The sequence below is a fragment of the Theropithecus gelada genome, chromosome 4 (genome assembly GCF_003255815.1).
Source record: "Theropithecus gelada isolate Dixy chromosome 4, Tgel_1.0, whole genome shotgun sequence".
Taxonomy (NCBI): Eukaryota; Metazoa; Chordata; class Mammalia; order Primates; family Cercopithecidae; genus Theropithecus; species Theropithecus gelada.
The window spans coordinates 37,900,513-37,923,373 of record NC_037671.1 but is presented as its reverse complement, the minus strand read 5'-3'; the positions used below and the strand labels follow the sequence as shown (position 1 = coordinate 37,923,373).

At 42.0% G+C, this 22,861-nt stretch overlaps 1 protein-coding gene and 1 pseudogene across 4 annotated transcripts in view; one reads left to right on the top strand and one right to left on the bottom strand.

Moving 5' to 3' along the window:
* Positions 1–22,861, top strand: part of FKBP5 (FK506 binding protein 5) — a 153,996-nt gene that overhangs the window by 99,767 nt on the left and 31,368 nt on the right. For all 4 annotated transcript variants that reach the window (XM_025382064.1, XM_025382066.1, XM_025382063.1 and 1 more), the window contains 2 exons: positions 5,245–5,387; positions 6,306–6,420. In XM_025382064.1, coding sequence (XP_025237849.1) covers positions 5,245–5,387; positions 6,306–6,420 — 258 coding nt within the window. The remainder of the gene's footprint in view (positions 1–5,244; positions 5,388–6,305; positions 6,421–22,861) is intronic.
* LOC112622103 lies at positions 19,022–19,368 on the bottom strand (annotated as a pseudogene).

The following is a 22,861-nucleotide window of genomic DNA, read 5'->3' as shown; positions in this document are numbered from 1 at the left end:
TTTTTTTTTTTTTTTTTTTTTGAGACGGAGTCTTGCTCTGTTGCCCAGGCTAGAGTGCAGTGGTGCAATCTCGGCTCACTGCAAGCTCTGCCTTCTGGGTTCACGCCATTCTCCTGCCTCAGCCTCCCAAGTAGCTGGGACTACAAGCACCCGCCACCACGCCCGGCTAATTTTTTATATTTTTAGTAGAGACAGGGTTTCACCCTGTTAGCCAGGATGGTCTCGATCCCCTGACCTTGTGATCTGCCCGCCTTGGACTCCCAAAGTGCTGGGATTACAGGCGTGAGCCACTGCGCCCGGCCTGTTCTTGGTGTATTTTACCTACGACTGAGGTCCTAAAGATGAAGAATCTTTAAAATGTTTATGCTTTGGGGATTGGGCATGGTGGCTCACACCTGTAATCCCAGCACTTTGGGAGGCCGAGGTGGGCAGACCACTTGAGGTCAGGAGTTTGAGACCAGCCTGACCAACATGGTGAAACCCTGTCTCTACTAAAAATACAAAAATTACCTAAGCGTAGTGGCACGTGCCTGTAATCCCAGCTACTTGGGAGGCTGAGGCACGAGAATCGCTTGAACCCAGGAGGCAGAGGTTGCAATGAGCCAAGATTATGCCACTGCTCTCCAGCCTGGACAACAAAGTGAGACCCTATCTCAAAAAAAGGAAAATATTTATGCTTTTGGTGCAGTAATTCTACCTCTAGGAATTTAAGGAAATGTGATGTAGAAGCTTGCTTAACCCACTCCAGACTAATTGATGCTCTCCATTCTGTTTGCAAATATACTGAGTGATACAGCTGGTTTCCTGTTCTGCGGTGTGGTCCCACACACTGCTCCCATCAGTTGAGTGGGCCTTATCAGTGCCCTGCAGCCACAGACCACTAGGAACACACCTATAGTTGAACACGTTGGTTCATTAGTTGCGAGGGAGGATGCATACCATGCGAACTGTGGAGTATCTCAGTAAGAGTGTTAGAAGGAATATTTTATAGGACTTGGGCTTGTATTAGGTGATTTTGGGGAGTTTTAAGAAAGCAGAGCTTTCTTGGTTGGATGCTGTTAGGATGTGGGGTATCTTAATAAATCTTATTAGGAGGTGGGCCAACTAGAGTGAGACCAAAACTAGAACTGGTAGAGAAGCAGCAGTCACTCATATTAGCCAGGAGAGGGGGATGTTTGGTATTTTGTAAAGTGACCTTGTTTTTTTCCTCTGGGCTTAGACAAAAAAAATTTTTTTTTCTTTTTTGAAATGGGACTGGAGTGCAGTGGCATGATCTCAGCTCACTGCACCCTCCACCTCCCAGGTTCAAGCAATTCTCCTGCCTCAGCCTCCCAAGTAGCTGGGATTACAGGCACGTGCCACCACGCCTGGCTAATTTTTACATTTTTAGTAGAGACAGGGTTTCACCATGTTGGCCAGGCTGGTCTCGAACTCCTGACCTCAGGTGATCCACTCGCCTCAGCCTCCCAAAGTGCTGGGATTTCAGGTGTGAGCCATCATGCCCAGCCAGACAAAATTTTGAAGTATTTTTGTTTTGTCTCACTTGGACACAGTCTCAGAGTGACCTTGTCTCATGTTGATATTTTGCGAGATTGTTTATGTCCCACAGGAGAATAATATGGCCTCCCTGTGATCCCTAGGCCAGCTTCAAACAACACTGAGGTCTAGCTGTAAGTGTTCAGGCAGTTTCCAGATGTTGGGGAGGCTACTTTTTCTTTCTCAAACTCTTGTTAAGAATCAGTTGAAGCCAAGTGCCTGTAGTCTCAGCCACTCAGATGCTGAGGTGGGAGGATCACTTGAGCCAGGAGTTCGAATCTAGCCTGAGCAACATAGCAAGACCTTGTCTCTTAAAAATGAAAAAAAACTGGGCTGATGCAATGGCTCACACCTATAATCCCAGCACTTTGGAAAGCTGAAGCAGGAGTATCACTTGAGGCTAGGAGTTCAAGACCAACCTGGGCAATGTAGCAAGACTCCATATCTACAGAAAAATTTAAAATCATGGTGGTATTCACCTGTAGTCCTAGCTACTAGGGAAGCTGAGGCAGGAGGTTCTCTTGAGTCCAGGAGTTCAAGACCAGCCTGGGCAACATGGTAAGACTCTGTCTACAAAAAAAATAAAGAAGAAGAAAATTAGCCCAATGTGGTGGCACATGTCTGAGGTCCCAGCTACTTGGAAGGCTAAGGTGGGAGGACTGCTTGAGCCTGGGAGGTTGAGGATGCAGTAAGCGATACTCATACCACTGCACTCCAGTCTGTGTGACAGAGCAAGACCCTGTCTCTTAAAAAAAAAAAAAAAAAAAAAAAAGCCATTTTATAAAGACAGTTGGGCAATAACTATCAAATTTAAAATGCATATCACCCTTGCACTTCCAGGAATTTACCCTCCAAATATACTTATGCAAAGTAGGCAAACATAAATGGACAAGTAGTCTCATTAGATTACTGTTGGTAATATATGCATCAATAGGAGATTGTTGTATTATACACCCAATAATGTTTTTCCTTTATCAAATACATATTATGTGCCAGGCACCATGCTGTGTATTTGATGTGTTTTGTCTAATAATTCTTAAAACAACTGAAAACATATGGCAAGTACTGTTATTATCTACATTTTGCAGGTGAGGAGACTGCAGCACAGAGATTAAGTAACTCGCACAAGTTTACACAGATAGTAAAAGGCAAACTTGGTATTTAAATCCAGGTAGTCTGAGGTTAGAGTATGCTGCATTTTTGACCTCTAAAATATACATCCTCCTTTCTACTGTTGGAGAAAGAGGATGAAGATACATATTAAATGAAAAAGTAGTTTGGAACTGAATGTCTAGTTCACTGTCATTTGTGTTTTAAATTTTTTTAAAAAGGTACAGCACACAGTAGGATACCAAAGAAACAAAACAGTGACTTATAAGGAACAAATGGATGGCCTTTCTGCTTTGACTTTCCATCTCTTTCATGGGTGTTTTAATAATAGGCATGTATTACTTGAATCATTTTTTTTTTTTTTAAGAGACAGGGTCTCACTCTGTCACCAAGGCTGGAGTGCAGTGACATAATCATTGCTCACTGTAGCCTCTTACTCCTGGGCTCAAGCTATTCTCCTGTCTTAACCTCCAGAGTATCTGGAACTACAAGCATGTGCCACCATGCTGCACTAATTTTTTAAATTTTTGTAGAGATGGAGTTTCACTGTGTTGCCCTGGCCGGTCTTAAAACTCTTGGGCTCAAGTGGATGCTCCCACTTGGCCTCCCAAAATGCTGAGATTACAGGTATGAGCCACTGTTCCTGGCCACTTAACATATATTTTTAACTGAAATAAATGTAGCTTACATTTGGAAAAGTTGTAATATTTAATGAAGATTAAGCTAAAATCATGAATGACAAATGGTTTATCCATCCCTGCTTACATACGGTTATGTAGGGTTTCACTTGTCCTAATATCCTACCACCAGCTCACTTCAAATTCACTTCCTCTGGGGTTCATCTCTTATCTGATCCCACTTTGAATACTTACATTTTTGTTTTTGTTTTTTGAGACAGGACAGGGTCTCACTCTGCTGCCCAGGCTGGAGTGCAGTGGCATGATCTCAGCTCACTGAAACCTCGACCTCCTGGGCTCAAGCAATCCTCCCTCTTCAGCCTCCTGAGTAGCTGGCAAGCACCACCACGCCTGGCTCATTTTTTCAATATTTTTTTGTGGAGATGGGGTTTCACCGTGTTGCCTGGGCTGGTCTCAAACTCCTGAGCTCAAGAGATCTGCCCACCTTGGCCTCCCAAAGTGCTGGGATTACAGGCGTGAGCCAACGTGCCCAACCCCCAGATACTTAATGTTTTTGATTAACAAAGTACCTCATTTGTAATGTAGCCTTTTTTTTTTTTTTTTTTTTTGGGACAGTGTCTTGCCGTGTTGCCCAGGCTGGAGTGCAGTGGCATGATCTCTACTCACTGCAACCTCTGCCTTCCAGGTTCAAGTGATTCTCCTCCCTCAGCCTCCCAAGTAGTTGGGATTACAGGCACATACCACCATGCCTGGCTAATTTTTGTATTTTTAGTAGAGACAGGGTTTCACCATGTTGGCCAGGCTGGTCTTGAACTCCTGGCCTCAAGTGATCCACCCGCCTTGGCCTCCTAAAGTGCCAGGATTACAGGCGTGAGCCACTATGCCCCACCAAAATGTAATTAGCCTTTTAAATTGCCTGAATTTTCTATTGTTTCCCAAAGGACTTGATACTGCTTACAGTAAGATAATGATGCACATCATAGGAACTGTAAACATTGAGATTACAATTATATAGCCTAATATAGTCCTACAATTGAGCAGTAAATTTAACTTAGTTTCCTGGAAGTAGGCAAAAAATAAAACATTTTAAGTTCTGTAGTTGTGGTTTGACAAAAAGACACATACGTTTTTGTTTAAAGAAACCTTTTTCTGATTCTAAATTTCGAGAAGAAATGTGTTTCATAGACCCTTTTATGCAATTTATATTGTTCTGGTTACTTCTTGTTTGTTTTTTTTTTTTTTTTTTTTTGTCTACCCAACTAAATTACAAGCTTCCTTAGGACAAACTCTATTTTTCAATACTATTTTTGTTCTATCTTTGCCTAGAAAATGTGTGCTTATTATAGTTGAAATGATAAATTAAGCAACAGTTGCAACACAGCCATATTTCATGGATAATGTTACCACCAGTTTTCAAAGACTTAATTTTTGAGTAGTTTAGGAATTTATACTACTTTCATCCCTTTCAGCAGGGAATCCTTTTTGAGACAGGTCTCACTGTCACCCAGCCTAGAGTGCAGTGGCATAATCTTGACTCACTGAAGCCTCAACCTCCTGGGCTCCCGGGCTTAAGCAGTCCTCCCACCACAGCCTCTGGAGTAGCTGGGACTATAGGTGTGCACCACTATACCCAGCTGTGTTCCTTGGGGTTTTTTTGTTGTTTTTTTAAAGAGATGAGGTCTTGCTATGTTGCCCAGGCTGGTCTCAAACTCCTGGACTCAAGCGATCCTCCCACATCAGCCTCCCAAAGTGCTGGGCCAATCAACAGGGAATCGTTTATGATAGCCTTGAAATAAATAATAATTTATTTATTTGTATGTAGCACTCTGTCATCTTGTAGCCCATACTTTCTAGCTGAATATGTAGTATGAAAAACTGGAAATTTGAACTTTTGTTTAATGAAAGTTAAATATTTTTAAATAGGGCTGATAGCTTTCAACTACCTTTTCCTTTCTCTTAGGCCAAGTTATCAAGGCATGGGACATTGGGGTGGCTACCATGAAGAAAGGAGAGATATGCCATTTACTGTGCAAACCAGAATATGCATATGGCTCGGCTGGCAGTCTCCCTAAAATTCCCTCGAATGCAACTCTCTTTTTTGAGGCAAGTATGTGTGTGATGTTGCCTTGTCAGCATCTGCTCTACAATAGGAATGGCTTTGAAGCAACAGGCAGTGGGAAAAGGAGCTATAGAGAATCACATCCAACTTACTTATTTTGGAGCATGGCTTCTTGGATTGTTTCCCACAAACCCAAGGGTGCACGTGCCAGTGCTTTTTGAGAAACGTGTTTCCAGCACAAAAAGGTCATATCCAAATACACAAAAGACACTACACTTAGAAATAAAGAATCTGGTCCATGGTGTGAGTGTGACATACTCAAAATTGACCAGAATGCAGGATGGAAATGTTGGCAATAAATGTTGAAATATGCCTATGTCAAGTTGCAGGGTATTTTCATATTATAAAGGTTTATATGTCACAGATCTCACTTCTCTAGAAGTGTTTGATGGTGATAAAACATTATTCAACCTGTGTTGAAATTACATATATTTGGCAAAACTTGATTTTTAAGAACTACCCCAGCTAGGTAAAATATACCTTTAATCAGTTGTAGGCCACATTCATGAAATTTATTTTTACATTTTGAGAAGGGAACTCCATAAATCCAGGGTGGGAAAGTTGTGGCCTCAGACAAACTGTTCTACACCAGCACCTTGTAGGTCTGGCTTTTTGCCCACAGGGTAGTGTTCCTAGTATTTCCTGTCTTTGCACTGCAGTCCCTTAGGATATAGTCCTAGACATTATCATTATGTGAAATTCTTTCCAAGTATGGAAAAGTATAGTGGGTTTTTTTTTTTTTTTTTTGGCTACTTTTCCAATAATTAAGATGCATAAATGAATGTATACATTTTGAAACAGCTTTATTTTGTAAAATGAAATAATTGGTTGCCCTTGCCTTCACATATGTTAAATTGGCTTTATTTGGTCTTTTCTCAGCTGAATTCCTTTTTTCTTTCTAGATTGAGCTCCTTGATTTCAAAGGAGAGGACTTATTTGAAGATGGAGGCATTATCCGGAGAACCAAACGGAAAGGAGAGGGATATTCAAATCCAAACGAAGGAGCAACAGTAGAAAGTAAGTATTAAAGTAAGAGGGACTAGTCCTTAAAAGTTGGACCATTTATATGGACGAAATGGAGACTTAAAAAAAATATGTTTATGGAAATGAACATATCGGCTGGGCCCGGTGACTCATGCCTGTAATCCCAGCACTTTGGGAGGTGGAGGCGGGCGGATTGCCTGAGCTCAGGAGTTTGAGGCCAGCCTGGCCAGCATGGCGAAACCCCATCTCTACTAAAAATACAAAAAAGTAGCCAGACATGGTGGTGCACGCCTGTAATCCCAGCTCCTTGGGAGACTGATGCATGAGAATCACTTGAACCGGGGAGGTGGGGGTTGCAATGAGCCAAGATGGTGCTACTGCACTCCAGCCTGGGTGACAGAGCGAGACTCTGCCTCAGAAAAAAAAAAAGTATTGAATATATCTCAAAGATAGTCTTAGCCGGGCACAGTGGCTCACGCCTGTAATTCCAGCACTTTGGGAGGCTAAGGCAGGAGGATCTCGTGAGCTTAGGAATGCGGCACCAGCCAGGGCAACATAGTGAGGCCCCATCTCTACTAAAAAGCATCAAGAGAATTAGTCAAGTGTGGTGACACGTCCCTGTAGTCCCAGCTACTTGGGAGGCTGAGGTGGAAGAATCACTTGAGCTCTGGAGATCAGCGCTACAGCAGAGAGCCGTGATTGTGCCATTGGCTCCGGCCTGGACAACAGCAAGATTCTGTGGGGGGGGAAAAAAAAAAAAAAGTCCGGGCGTGGTGGCTCACGCCTGTAATCCCAGCACTTTGGGAGGCCGAGGCGGGCAGATCACGAGGTCAGGAGGTCAAGACTAGCCTGCCTAACACGGGGAAACCCGTCTTTACTAAAAGTACAAAATATTAACCAGGCATGGTGGAGGGCGCCTATAGTCCCAGCTACCCGGGAGGCTGCGGCAGGAGAATGGCCTGAACCCGGGAGGCAGAGCTTGCAGTGAGCCGAGATGGCGCCACTGCACTCCAGCCTGGGAGACAGCGAGACTCTGTCTCAAAAAAAAAGAAAAAAATAGTTTCAGATTCAACATTTATTTAATAATTTTATTTAGTAAATATTAATTCAACATCTGTGTGCCAGGCATGCTACCAGCCTCTACAAACTCAAAAATGAATACAAAGTAATTCCATCCACAAGAAATTCTCAGTCTATGAACTCTTTGGTGTGCCAGCAACTATATTTGTTGCCTGATATATTTGTTCATTTATTTCTCACAGCCTTAAGAGGTAAAATTTCCTGTCCCCAGATAAGAAAAGTTAATTCAGAGATCTTAAATAAATTGCCCAGGGTTACAGAGTTACTAAACAGAGCAGTAGATTATAATCCTCTTTAGGACTCAAATCCATCTCATCAGCTGTCATCAAGATAAAAAATAGTTCATCATTTAGATCAATATTGGATAATAATGTTCATTCTATTCCCTATCAGTAGACCTAGGTTCAAGTCCTGCTTTGGTGTTTATTGAGTAACCTGAAGCTTTTCCGTTTCTTCATTTGCTAAGTGGGAGAAGGGGCATCTCTGAGGACTGAGATAGCTAACTCTTCTTCCCTCCCAGAGCAAATTATATATACCACTGTGTATACTACTTGTCACTTTACATTGTAATCAGTATTTGCCCATTTATCCCAATATACTATGAGTGCTTGAGGACCAGAATCTTTCTTCATCCTTTTGTTTTCAGCATTACCTGCAGTGCCTGACACACATTTGGTGTTCAATAAAGGCTTTCTTCATAGATAAATGCTTGAGAAGTGTCATTAGTGAGCTGAAATCCTTCAAAAGAGAGTTGTGAGAAAACAGAGAAATACTTCCATTAAGAACAAAAATCAAATCATTCAACAAGGATGGGAACATGAACTATTATAAAAGTTCTGTTTAAAATAAAGATTTCAAAAGCTAGGTGTAATGGTGTACACCTGTTGTCCCAGCTACTTGGGAGGCTGAGATGGGAGGATCACTAGAGGCCAGGAGTTCGATAGCATGCTATGATTACACCGGTGAATAGCCAGTGCACTCTAGCCTAGGCACCATAGTGAGACCTTGACTTTAAAAAAAAAAAAAAAAAGTAAAATAGAGTTCATTTAAACAGAAAACAAGAATAGCTGAGTTTCTTATATTTAAAGTATATACTATTTTCGGCCCATATTTCATTTCTACGAGTTTGGAAAGTCAGTTAAAATTCTGTTGTTTTGGGAAGCAATTACAAATATTACTTATCCCAAATTGTCATTTGGGATAAGTTTAGAATACATGAAGAGCTTTAAATGTAGAATATCAGGGAAGTAGCTCCAGACTAGGAGTTGGGAGATAGGGTTCCAGCCTCAGCCCTGGTCTCAGGCTGGCTCCAACTAGACCTCACCTCTGGGCATTAGCATCCTTCCTATGCAGTGAGGCAAGGTGGAACTGCTTAATTTTTAAGGTCCTACTAGCCCTAAAACTCCATCATAGAATTCTAAACATTTACAAAAGTTGTAGGAATGATAGAAAATCATCTTCACTATATTAGTAAGCACTTAAGCTTGTCTATAATGTGTATTTTAAATTTTTATTATGAAAAATTTCAAATGTATATACAAAGGTAGAGGTTTACTCCTATGGATACAGGAACTCCCTAGATTCAGTAATTTATTTATTTATTTTTTTTTTTTTTGAGGCGGAGTCTCGCTCTGTCGCCCAGGCTGGAGTGCAGTGGCCAGATCTCAGCTCACTGCAAGCTCCGCCTCCCGGATTTACACCATTCTCCTGCCTCAGCCTCCCGAGTAGCTGGGACTACAGGTGCCCGCCACCTCGCCCGGCTAGTTTTTTTTTTTGTATTTTTTAGTAGAGACAGGGTTTCACTGTGTTAGCCAGGATGGTCTCGATCTCCTGACCTCGTGATCCGCCCGTCTCGGCCTCCCAAAGTGCTGGGATTACAGGCTTGAGCCACCGCGCCCGGCCCAGTAATTTATATTTTTAAACTGGAGGGTTTTGTCAACTAAGAGGGAAAACTTTTCCCAATTATGGACAATACCACAACATTACTACTGTGGAGACAACTTTAGAGCAGACTAAATTAAATCAAATCTTGCTTTTGGTAATCCTTGTGATGGGAGTCAATTTTTTTTAACTTTTTGTTTTGAAATAATTTTAGAATTACAGAAAAGTTGCACAACTAGTATACAGTGTTCCCTTATATGCCTCACACAGCTTCCTCTAAATGTTAACATCTTACCTAATCACAGTACATTTATCAAAATCAGGAAGTTAACATTGATGTAGTACCAGTAACTGTTTTCCAGATCTTATTTGAATTTCACCAGTTACTACACTACTGTCGTTTTCTGGTCTAAGATCAAACTCAAGATCCAGCATTGTATTTACTTTTTTTTTTTTTTTTTTTTTTTAGATGGAGTCTTGCTCTCTCACCTAGGCTGGAGTGCAGTGATATAATCTCAGCTCACTGCAACCTCCACCTCCTGGGTTCAAGCAATTCTCCTGTCTCAGCCTCCCAAGTAGCTGGAACTATAGGCGCACGCCACCATGCCTGACTAATTTTTAATTTTTTTTAGAGACATGGTTTCACCATGTTGTTCAGGCTGGTCTTGAGCTCTTGACCTCGGGTGATCCACCTGCCTCAGCCTCCCAAAGTGCTGGGATTACAGGCGTGAGCCACCGCACCCGGCCTACTCTACTATTTTGAATACAACTGACCATTTTGTAGAATATCCCTCAGTTTGGGTTTCTGGGATGTTTTTAATTAGATTGAGGTTATGCATTTTTTGAAAATACCACTGAAGTGATGTTGTGCCTTTCATCATTATCAAGAGGTACATGATATTGATGTCTCATTACTGGTGATGTTACCTTGGAACACTGGGTTAAGGTGGGAAACCATGTTTCACTACTGCAAAGTTACTATTTTCCCTTTGTAATTAAAAAATATTAGGAGGGAAGTACTATCTTGTTTTATATCACAACTTTACACACTCATTTTGACATTTGCTGATTTTTGCATGCAACAGTTATTACTGTACCTTTTGACTAATGGTAAATTCTCTATTGCTGTTATTCTCTCTACATCAATTTGAATCCTAGTGTATATTTATTCAATTGATTTATATCATTATGGACCTGTGTGTATTTATTCTGTAAGTTATTATTCATTACTATTCTTATTTATTTTGTTGTTCAGATTGTCCCAGATTTGACCATTGGAAACTCCTTTGAGTTTGTTTTTGTGTCCTTTCAATATTATCCCCATTTTTTTAAAGCACTTCCTTACTTTCTGGTACCACAAGACACTCATGGCTCGTCTTAAATTTTTCCTGCCCCAGACCTGGAACCGACCGTTTCACCAAAGAGCCCTGATTCCTTTTATTGGAGAAAGGCATTTAGAAACTAAGATCTGAGTGCTAGGTTTGCTCCTGCTATGAGATGTCATCATTCCTAGACCCTCTTAGCAGACAGAGAGATAGAGAACATATGAACCTCAACATACATACATATACATCTATATGTATTTCCGTATCAGCCTGTGTGTGTGTATAGTGGTTGTTGTTGTTTTGTTTTGTTTTTTTGGAGACAGAGTCTTACTCTGTCGCCCAGGCTGGAGTGCAGTGGTGCAATCTCAGCTCACTGCAACTTCCGCCTCCCAGGTTCAAGCGATTCTCCTGTCTCAGTCTCCGGAGTAGCTGGGATTACAGGTGCCTGCCACCACGCCCAGCTGTTTTTTGTATTTTCAGTAGAGATGGGGTTTCACCATGTTGGCCAGGCTGGTCTCGAACTCCTGACCTCGTGGTCTGCCTGCCTCGGCCTCCCAAAGTGCTGGGATTACAGGAATAAGCCACCGCGCCTGGCCAGCCTGTATATATATGTGAAAAACCATGAATACTCACTGGCAGTTGCAGTTCCAGTTCCAATCCAACACTGCAAGTTTACTTGCCCTTTGCTCATTTGAAACACCATTCTCCAGAAGTGAGAAAGGGCTCTCATTCTCCACAGCATACTCATGGCTCCATCCTAGTGTATATGTAAGGTGGTTTTAGAATTGCTAACCTAGACCCCTGTGATAAACTGACTTTAGGAAATATTTGTGTATAGTACCTTTTGTCATTGACCTTATAGTGTATATTCAAAACACTTGCTTTCCAACTGAGGTAACTTCTTTCTTCCTCACCCCCTTCAATGTGATTGTGTTACTCAGTTGTAACAAATTGTTCATTTGTTACTGTTTATATTGCATTTTGGGTTCCTGCCATGCTCTGGTTAATTTTAATTATTTGTTTTATTTTGGATATGTGAAACATTATCATGATTTTAAACTATACAAAAAACAATATACTCAAAAGTGTCATTCCCCCCCTCATCCCTATTAACCTGTTCCCATTTCCCCATTATTTCCACCCTATTCCAGTCTCATTAGTTATGTCATTAGATCCTGGTTTTTCTTCCTGTATTTTATTATGTTTTATGTCATTTTATTTTTTCTGTTTCTGTCAACAAAGGGAGCCAGGTATGGTGGCTCACACCTGTAATCCCAGCAATTTGGGAGGCTGAGGCAGGAGGATGGCTTGACCTCAAGAATTTGAGACCATCCTGAGTAACATAGAGACCTTGTCTCTACAAAAAATTTAACATTTAGCCACGTGTGATAGCACATGCCTCTAGTCCCAGCTACCCAGAAGGCTGAGGCAGGAGGATCTCTTGAGCCCAGGAGTTCAAGGCTGCAGAGAGTTGTGATCATGCCACTTGTACTCCAGCCTGGGCAACAGAACAAGGCTCTGTCTCCGCTTAAAAAAAAAGAAAAAAAAGAACAAAAGGAAGGGCAATGACTAATCTTTTGTCTTTCATCTTGATAGAACGTACTTTCCTGGGAAATTTTAGAGTAAATGGTTGATTTTACTTTTTCACTCAAAAGACTTCCTTGGTTTTCTGGAACAAATCTATTTTATAGAAATTTATTGTGTCATACTTTCATTTATCAAGGTTAAAATGTCCTGGTTTTTCCTCCTTTAAACAAGTTAGCTATCTGGGGGAGGAGAACAAAGATTACCCTAAAGGTGGTCCCTGTTCAAAACCAAGATCACCTTGTTCTTTTTGAAATCTTCTCAGTCTTTACTGGTTTGCCTTTTCTTTATAGCATCACCAGATACACTTAGATGTGAAACCAGATATAAAACCTGGAACTAGGCCAGGTGTGGTGGCTCATGCCTGTAATCCCAGCACTTTGGGAGGCCGAAGCGGGCAGATCACCTGAGGTCAGGAATTCAAGACCAGTCTGGCCAACATGGCAAAACCCCATCTCTACTAAAAATACAAAAAATTAGCTTGGAGTGGTGGTGGGCACCTGTAATCCCAGCTGTTTGGGAGACTGAGGCAGGAGAATCACTTGATCCTGGGATGCGGACGTTGCAGTGAGCAGAGATCACACCACTGCACTCCGGCCTGGGTGACAGAGTGAAACTCTGTCTCAAATAAATAAATAAAATAAAATAAAACCTGGAACTAAAGTCAGCTGTAGAGTGAACAAGAACAATAGACACTGATCGACCATTACAATTTGTTGTTATAGATATGTGATTTACTAAATTTCTGCCATTTCTGTGTAAAGAGACAATGAAGTGGTGTGGAGGAGGGGACAGATAGGCTTTGAAAGTGATGGACTTGAGTTTTGAATCTTGGAATTGCTCCCTGATATTTTTATGACTTTAGACAAGTTACGTAACTACCTGGAGCATCCAGTTTTTTTAAAATCTGTAAAATGGGAATAATTCTCACTCCCACAGGTTGTGTGACAGTGATATGGTTTGGCTATGTGCCTACCCAAATCTCATCTTGAATTGTAGTTCCCATGATCCTCATGTGTCATGGGAAGGACCCAGTGGGAGGTAACTGAATCATGGGGGCAGTTTCTCCCGTGCTGTTCTCATAATAGAGTGAGTTCTCACGAGATCTGATGGTTTTACAAGTGTCTGGCAGGGAAACCCTGCCGGCCTTTCTGTCTCCTCCCACCATGTGAAGAAGGGTATGTTTGCTTCCCCTTCTGCCGTGATTATAAGTTTTCTGAGGCTTCCCCAGCCATGTGAAACTGTAAGTCAATTAAACCTCTTTTCATTATAAATTACCCAGTCTCGGGCAGTTCTTCATGGCAGCATGAGAATGGACTAATACAAATAGTTATGAACAAGAATGTCAGACATTTAGTGGACACTTAATTTTTTCTACCCTATATATTGTGTTTCACTAATTTGTTTTGCTTCCTTTTAATTGATCTAAAGAAAAAGATCCTTGACTCCTCTTTTTCTTTTTCTGTCGCCAAGGCTGGAGTGCAATGGCACATCTTAGCTCACTGCAACTGTGGCCTCCCAGGTTCAAGTGATTCTCCCACCTCATCCTCCCAAGTAGCTAGGACTGCAGGCACATACCACCACACCCAGCTAATTTTTGTATTTTTAGCAAAGATGGGGTTTTGCCATGTTAGCCAGACTGATCTTGAACTCCTGACCTCAGGTGATCCACCCACCTTGGCCTCCCTAAGTGTTGGGATTACAGGCGTGAGCCACTGTGCCTGGCTGTCTCCTCTTTTTCTTATCTACTACATGTCATCCATCAGCAAATCCTCTTGGCTCTACCATGGTTATTAGAGACCTAATTTGCCTTTAATAACCATCTTCAAATTAATCATGTATCTTAATAGTAATCTTATCTAACTCATATTTCTCTAGGTTCTGGGGGAAGAATAACATTATGGACTCAAGAAGGCTTTTACTGAATTGTAAACTTTTACTTCCTTTTCATAATTCGTCTGTGTATGGAGGAGATAGCTTAGGTTAGTTTGATGGGATTATTCTTTCTCAAAGAAATTTTGATTTTTACTCTTTGTATGAGGATGCTAATGGTTGCAGATCAGTTTCTAGAATCTATCCCACTATGCTTTTTCTTGTGTCAGTTAAGATGACCATCTTGTAATTTTTATTCAAAGTTTTCCTTTCATTTAAAAAGTTACTGTGTTCTAAGGTACTCTAATTGATATGATTATGATGACTGATACTTCAGTCCTTATACTTAAGTTTAATTGCAAGTCATGGCTACATTGCTACTTTTAAGCTTTGCTTTCTTAGAAAATCAAATCTGACTTACATAAGGTTCTAAATAGTTACCAATTACTCTTCCCCCATCCCCCAGTCTCTCACATCGTCTGATTTGTCAACTTTAGTGGTTGGAAGAGGCCCATCAAAATGCTGGCTGTATGTGGTTCTCTTGCCTCTCAGTACTTTCAGCCACATTTGAATGCAAAGAATGCAGATAGTCAGCAGTATTTTTAAATGTGAAATTTTCAACAGAGTGTTCTACAGGTTCCAGTTGTTGGCGTACCTCCTTTCCCTCTCCAAATCTCACTGAAATGATAGATGGAGGGAGCAAAGATTTTCAAAAGAAGAAAAAGAAATCAATAATAGTGCTGGAAAGGGGAGGAATGTAACAGTGGATCAGAAATTATAGAGAATTTCTGGAATATGTAAAGTTGATGGAGTTGGACCAATGGAAACTAGTCTCAGCAAATCCAACCCAAGACAGGTGTAAAGAGGACTTATGCAGAGGTACATACTGTTCCTCTCAACAGGTTTAGGCGGAACTCCAAGCTCATAGTCAGCTGGTATGAGGCAGCCTGAGCAGGCTGTGCAGCAATCATCAGGGTTGTTATAAAACAATATGGGAACAGCAGGGCCAGTAAACCTCCAGTGCAGTAGTTCTCAACTTTTCCTGAATTTAGAATTACCTAGGGAGCTTTTAAAAATTCTGACACCCAGACCAGTTAAATAAGAATCTCAAATCTCAGAAGGTGGAACTCTAGGCACAAGGTTTTTTTGTTTTCGTTTTGTTTTTGTTTTTGTTTTTTTTTGAGACGGAGTCTCCCTCTGTCGCCCAGGTTGGAGTGCAGTGGTGCGATCTCGGCTCACTGCAAGCTCCGCCTCCCAGGTTCACATCATTCTCCTGCCTCAGCCTCCCGAGTAGCTGGGGCTACAGGCGCCCGCCACCACGCCCGGCTAATTTTTTATACTTTTAGTAGAGACACGGTTTCACCGTGTTAGCCAGGATTGTCTCAATCTCCTGACCTTTTGATCCACCTGCCTCGGCCTCCCGAAGTGCTGGGATTACAGGCGTGAGCCACAGCGCCCGGCTTTTTTTTTTTTTTAACTCCCAGATTATTCTAGTTTGCAGGCAAGGACTGAAAACTACTAGACTGGGGTCTGGCTGTGACTTTTTCTCCCAAGCTAAAACCAGTAAGACCAGGTTCTAAAATAAAACAGAAAAATAATAAAATACATTTAAAAATAAATAATAAAATCAAATGTGCCTCAAAAGACTCCAAGTGTTGGGACTTAGACTAGGGAAAATGAATGCAGTTTTTGAAACCTTTTTGTTTTTTTTGAGATGGAGTCTCACTCTGTCACTCAGGCTGTAGTGCAGTGGCACCATCTCAGCTCACTGCAAGCTGCACCTCCCGGGTTTACGCCATTCTCCTGCCTCAGCCTCCCGAGTAGCTGGGACTACAGGCGCCTGCCACCACGCCCAGCTAATTTTTTTGTATTTTTAGTAGAGATGGGGTTTCACCGTGTTAGCCAGGATGGACTCGATCTCCTGACCTCGTGATCCACCTGCCTTGGCCTCCCAAAGTGCTGGGATTACAGGCGTGAGCCACCACGCCCGGCCTTTTTTGAACTTTTAAAACAAATTTAAAGGGGAAAAAAGTGAAAAGACAGCTTTTCACAGTAAATAATGCTAAAGTATTCTGCTCCTGAAGTCAACTTTCCTGTGCCATCATGCCCAGCTCATAGTAAATGCTTAATAAATATTTGTGAAATCTTCACCCTTAGATCCCCGCAATCAGCCCATCCTTTTGCAGAAAGGCCTGCCATGGAAACATATCCAATTGCTTAGAAAAATGGTGCCAGCTAACTATAGTCATTTGATCATCCCAAATCCTTCCTTTATAATACGGCCAGACGACAAAGAATCATCAGCAAATCTCATGAAAAAAAGCACCACTAAAGTGGACTAACAGAAGAAGTAGAAGAGAACTTTAAAAATACTAATTATTGTCTTCAGAAATGGTTAACAGGACATCAAATTCACAAGTCAAAAAGCCGACTTCCCTGAAAAAGGAAAGGGAGGACAAGAAAGTTTCTGGAAATTAGACCATGATGATTAAAACTGAAACTCAGAGGAAGGGTTGAAGAGCAAAATGGACAGTCCCTGAAATCTGGTGATCTGAAAGACAGCCAAGGATTTCTCAGAACACAGGAAAAAAGAGGGATGAATAGTGAAAAAGAAATTAGAAGATACGGATAATAAATCCAGGAGAGGTAGTATGCATCTAATCAAACATCTAATAGAAAATTTCCTATAGGCGATGAAAGAAAAACAGTCTTAAGATTGAAAGGGCCAGTTGATAGTGGTACCCACGAGGAAGGAGTGATTTTTCACCCAGACATCCTGGTGAAATTTCTGAATTCTGTAGCTTACAAGAAAATTCTGAACTCTTCCAAGGAAGAACAAGCTATGTGCAAAGGAGTAAGAATCTTACTCATTACACCAAAGACAATGCTTTTGAACACTGTCTATAGCTATATGTATTTTCAACCTAGAATTCCGTACTCAGCCAAACTATCATTTATGTACGAAAACAAAATTAACTTTTTGGAATTTGCAGACTCATATTTTTGAAAAAAATACTGTGAGATGTACCAAAACAAACAAAAAAATAGGAAGCAACAACTCAAGGCATGAGAAACAGTAGCGAGAAAAAAAAAGTAATTCCCATATCAGATACATTTATCCTGAAAGATCTCTGAAGCAGTAGAGCTGTAATGTTAAAAGTAATATTAATAGGCCGGGCGCGGTGGCTCAAGCCTATAATCCCAGCACTTTGGGAGGCCGAGACGGGTGGATCACGAGGTCAGGAGATCGAGACCATCCTGGCTAACACAGTGAAACCCTGTCTCTACTAAAAAATACAAAAAACTAGCCGGGCGAGGTGGCGGGCGCCTGTAGTCCCAGCTACTCAGGAGGCTGAGGCAGGAGAATGGCGTGAACCCGGGAGGCGGAGCTTGCAGTGAGCTGAGATCTGGCCACTGCACCCCAGCCTGGGCGACAGAGCAAGACTCTGTCTCAAAAAAAAAAAAAAAAAGTAATATTAATAATGAAACAGTCTGGACTGGGCACAGTGGCCCACACCTGTAATCCCCACACTTTGGGAGGGGAGGGTAGGTGTGTCACTTGAGGCTGGGAGTTCAAAACCAGCCTGGCCAATATGACAAAACCCCATCTCTACTAAAAATACAAAATTTAGCAAGGTATGATGGCACATGCCTGTAATCCCAGCTACTCAAGAGGCTGAGGCAGGAGAATCACTTGAACCCAGGAGACAGAGGTGGCAGTGAGCCAGGATTATACCACTGCCTGGGTGACAGAGGGAGACTCTGTCTCAAAATAATAATAAAAAAACAATAACAGTCTGGATTCTGGGTTATTTTAACAAAAGGTGGTGAGGGTAGGAAATGAAGAGGGGAAGGCAAAATTGTCTAAAATTATTTTATTTTTTAAAACATTTTTTGGCCGGGCATGGTGGCTCACGCCTGTAATCCTAACACTTTGGGAGGCCGAGGCAGGCGAGTCATGAGGTCAAGAGATCAAGACCATCCTGGCTAACACGGCGAAACCCCATCTCTACTAAAAATACAAAAAATTAGCTGGGCGTGGTGGGGGCGCCTGGAGTCCCAGCTACTTGGGAGGCTGAGGCAGGAGAATGGCGTGAACCCGAGAGGCAGAGCTTGCAGTAAGCTGAGATCATGCCCCTGCACTCCAGCCTGGGCGACAGAGCAAGACTGTCTCAAAAAAAAAAAAAAAAAATTTATTTTGGAAATGAGGTCTTGCTCTGTCGTCCAGGCTGGCATGCAGTGGCACAGTTGTGGCTCATTGCAGCTCAACCTCCTGCCCTCAAGCCGTCCTCCCACCTCAGCCACCGGAGTGACTGGGTCTTGCTATATTGCTCAAGCTGGTCTTGAACTCCAGGGCTTAAGCGATCTGCCTGCTGCAGCCTCCCAAGTAGTTGAGATTACAAGCTAGTGTACTACCACAACTAGCTGTCTTAATTTCTTGTTCCAGGGGAGATTATGCTGATTAATTCTTTTATTTTATTTTATTTTATTTTTAAGATTCAGGGGAGACATGTGCCAGTTTGTTACATGGATATATTGTCTGTAATGCTGAGGTTTGGGCTTCTATTGAACCCATCATCCAGGTAGTGAACATAGAATATAGGCCTTGTACCTACCCCTCCATCGTTTTTCACTTTTGGAGTCCCCAGTGTCTCTTGTCTCCATCTTTATGTCTGTGTGTACTCAGTTTAGCTCCTACTTATAAGTGAGAACAGGCAGTATTTGGTTTTCTATTTCTGTGTTAATTCACTTAGGATAGTGGCCTCCAACTGCATCTGTGTTGCTGCAGGGGACATCCTTTCATTCTTTTTTATGGCTGCATAGTATTTCATGGTGTATATGTACCACATTTTCTTTTTTTTTTTTTTCTTTCAAGTCTGTCAAGCTATTCTTTACTTTGGAGAGAGGGGAGGGCAGAGTGCTCTGTCCTTCTTGGCAGTGACTTTTGTCACGGTGGCCAGGACATTGCTCAGCTCCTCCTGCTTCCTCTTGGTGCGGATGTGCATCCCCACCCTTGTCTTGATGAACTTGAGGGCCCATTTGTCCTTGGAAACCTTCAGTAACTCCATGGTGCACGGCTCGTATGGGGTGAAGCCACACACCTCTCAGATCATATCCTGCATGAACTTGGTGTATTTGGTAAGGTGCCTGCCAGGGCGGCTGTGCCTGGGCTTCCTCACGTTCTTGTCACCTTGTGGCTCTTATTGAGGCCCACGGCCATAGGGTAGCACAGAGCCATGGCTGCTGCTCTCCAATGGTGGCCGTAGTGGAAGGAAGCCCACATTTTCTTTATCCAATCCACCGTAGATGGACACCTAGGTTGATTCTGTGTCTTTGCTACTAAGAATATAACTGTACTTAAGAGTAAGTGCTGTGCTGGGCATGGTGGCTCATGCCTGTAATCCCAGCACTTTGGGAGGCCAAGGTGGCAAGATCACTTGAGCCCAGGAGTTTGAGACCAAACTGGGCAACATAGTAAGACCCCATTTCTACAGAAAAAAAAAAAAGAAAAAAAAAGCCAGGCATGGTGATGCATACCTGTAGTGCCGGCTACTCAGGAGGCTGTAGTGGGAGGATCATTTGGGTCACATTTATACCACTGCACTCTAACCTGGACAACAAAGCTAAACCCTGTCTCAAAACAAAACAAGCTGGGTGTGGTGGCTCATGCCTGTAATCCTAGCACTTTGGGAGGCCGAGGTAGGCGGATCATTTGAGGTCAGGAGTTTAAGATCAGCCTGGCCAATATGGTGAAACCCTACCTCTACTAAAAATACAAAAATTAGCCAGGCGTGGTGGCGGGTGCCTATAGTCCCAGCTACTTGGGAGGCTTAGGCAGGAGAATTGCTTGAACCTGGGAGGTGGAGGTTGTAGTGAGCTAAGATCATGCCACTGCACTCTAGCCTGGGCAACAGAGTGAAACTGTGTCTCAAAAACACACACACACACACACACACACACACACAATGCTGCAGTAAACATGTCTGCAAATGCTAGCTCTCTTTCTGATAGAACGATTTATTTTCCTTTGGTTGTATACCCAGTAATGGATTGCTGGGTCAAATGGTAGTTTGATTTTTAGTTCTTTGAGAAATTTCCAAACTGCTTTCCACAGGAGTTGAACTGATTTCCATTCTCATCAACAGTGTTTAAGCATTCCCTTTTCTCCACAACCTTGCCAACATCTGTTATTTTTTGATTTTTTAATAATAGTCATTCTGACTCAGGTGTGAGATGGTATCTCATTATGGTTTTGATTTGCATTTCTCTGATGATTGGTGATGTTGAGCATTTTTTGCATGTTTGTTGACTGCTTCTTCATGTCGTTTGCCTACTTTTTAATGGGGCTATTTATTTTTTCTTGTTGATTTGTTTAAGTTCTTTATAGATTCTGGATATTAGTCATTTGTCAGATGCATAATATGCAAATGTTTTCTCCCATTCTGTAGTTTGTCCGTCTGCTTTGTTGGTAGTTTATTTTGCTATGCTGAAGCTCTTTAGTTTAATTAGGTCCCAACTGTCAGTTTTTCTTTTTGTTGCATTTGATTTTGGGGATTTAGTCATAAATTCTTTGCCTAGGCAATGTCCGGAAGAGTATTTTCTAGGTTTTCTTCTGGGATTTATATGCTTCGAGGCCTTACATTTAAGCCTTTAATCCATCTTGAGTTTGTTTTTATATATGGTGAGAGGTAGAGGTCTGGTTTCCTATTTGGATGCCTTTTATTTCTTTCTCTTGCCTGATTGCTCAGGCTAGGACTTGCCATTTACCGATTGCTGTGGCTCAGTACCATGCTGAATAGGAGGGGACACCCTTTTTTTGTTCCAGTTCTTAGGCAGAATGCTTCCAACTTTTGCCCATTCGGTATGATATTGACAGCTCAGTGCAGTGGTTCACACCTGTAATCCCAGGACTTTGGAAGACCGAGGCAGGAGGATTGCATGAGCCTAGAAGTTCAAGACCAGCCTGGGCAGCATAGTGAAACCTTGTCTCTACAAAAAAATAAAAAAAAATTAGCCGCACATAGTGGCATGCCCCTGTAGTCCCAGCTTACTTGGGAGGCTGATGCAGGAGGATCACTGGAGCCTGGGTGATAGAGGCTTCGGTGAGTTATGGTTGCACCACTGCACTCCAGCCTGGGCAATGGAATAAGACTTTGTCTCAAAAAAAAAAAAAAAAAAAAAAAGATATTGTCATAGGCGGCTCTTACTATTTTGAAGTATATTCCTTTGATGCTTAGTTTATTGAGGGTTTTTTATAATGAAGGGATGTTGGATTTTATTGAATGCTTTATGCTGACTGATTCTGAACATTGATAAATATATGTGTGTGTGTGTGTGTGTGTGTGTGTGTATATATCTTTAAATGATTTGTTCAGACTTTAATGGAAAGTACTAGTAAGAATAGCATGTAGAATTTCCAAACCACCCCATGTGGAGTGGGGAAATAGAGGAACAAGGAAAACTTCATCAATTGAGCAAAAGTTGTTTTAAAAAATAAGAAAACACTGGCCGGGCGTGGTGGCTCACGCCTATAATCCCAGCACTTTGGGAGGCCAAGGCAGGCAGATCATGAGGTCAGGAGACCGAGACCATCCTGGCTAACATGGTGAAACCCTGTCTCTACTAAAAATACAAAAAATTAGCTGGGCGTGGTGGCAGGCGCCTGTAGTCCCAGCTACTCGGGAGGCTGAGGCAGGAGAATGACGTGAACCCGGGAGGGAGAGGTTGTAGTGAGCCGAGATCGCGCCACTGCTCTCCAGGCTGGGTGACAGAGCGAGACTCTGTCTCAAAAAAAAAGAAAAAGAAAACATCGTGTAAAAAACCTAAGACAAGAATAAAACCACTCATGTCAGTGATTACAAAAAATATGAATGGGGTAAAGTCACTTATTAAAGGCAAAAGGTCTTATAAAGTGAGAACAATAATGTCTAGCTACGTGTTCTTTATAAATGAAACACCAAAAATGTACCAAAAATTGAAAATAGAGGAAAGATTACATCTGCCCATATTGAGATCTGATGGAGCTGTGAGACTTTACATTTTTGTTTTTCATATGCTTTTGAAGTATTTATGAATGTCCTGGGATGTAAGTCCAGGAACAGAGAGCAAATTCTTGGAACCACTTTATTATATGTTTTCACAAAATAATGTCATAACGGTACTTGGTCTAAAGTGGCCAGTGTTTATTCTTTCAAATATTTTGGATTTATATAATTTCTTTCTTCCAAAAAGATATCTTCAAGTCTTCAGGTAGAATAAAATCATAGTAGAAAATAAGTCTTTCTGGCCAGCCATGGTTGCTCACGCTTGTAATCCCAACACTTCGGGAAGCCAAGGTGGGAGGATTGCTTGAGGCCAGGAGTATGAGACCAGCCTGGCAACATGGTGAGACCCCATTCTTAACAACAACAACAACAAAATAGCCAGGCGTGGTGGTGTGTGCCTGTAGTCCCAGCTACTAGGGAGGCTGAGGAAAGAGAATAGCTTGAGTCCACGAGTGTGAGGCTGCAATGAGCCATGATCACAACACTGCACTCCAGGCTGGGCAACAGAGTGAGACCCCCAACTCAAAACAAAAAAATAAAGAGGCTGGGCACAGTGGCTCACACCTGTAATCCCAGCACTTTGGGAGGCCGAGGCAGGAGGATCACTTGAGGTCAGGAGTTCAAGACCAGCCTGGCCAACATGGCGAATCCCTGTCTCTACTAAAAACACAAAAATTAGCTGGGCAT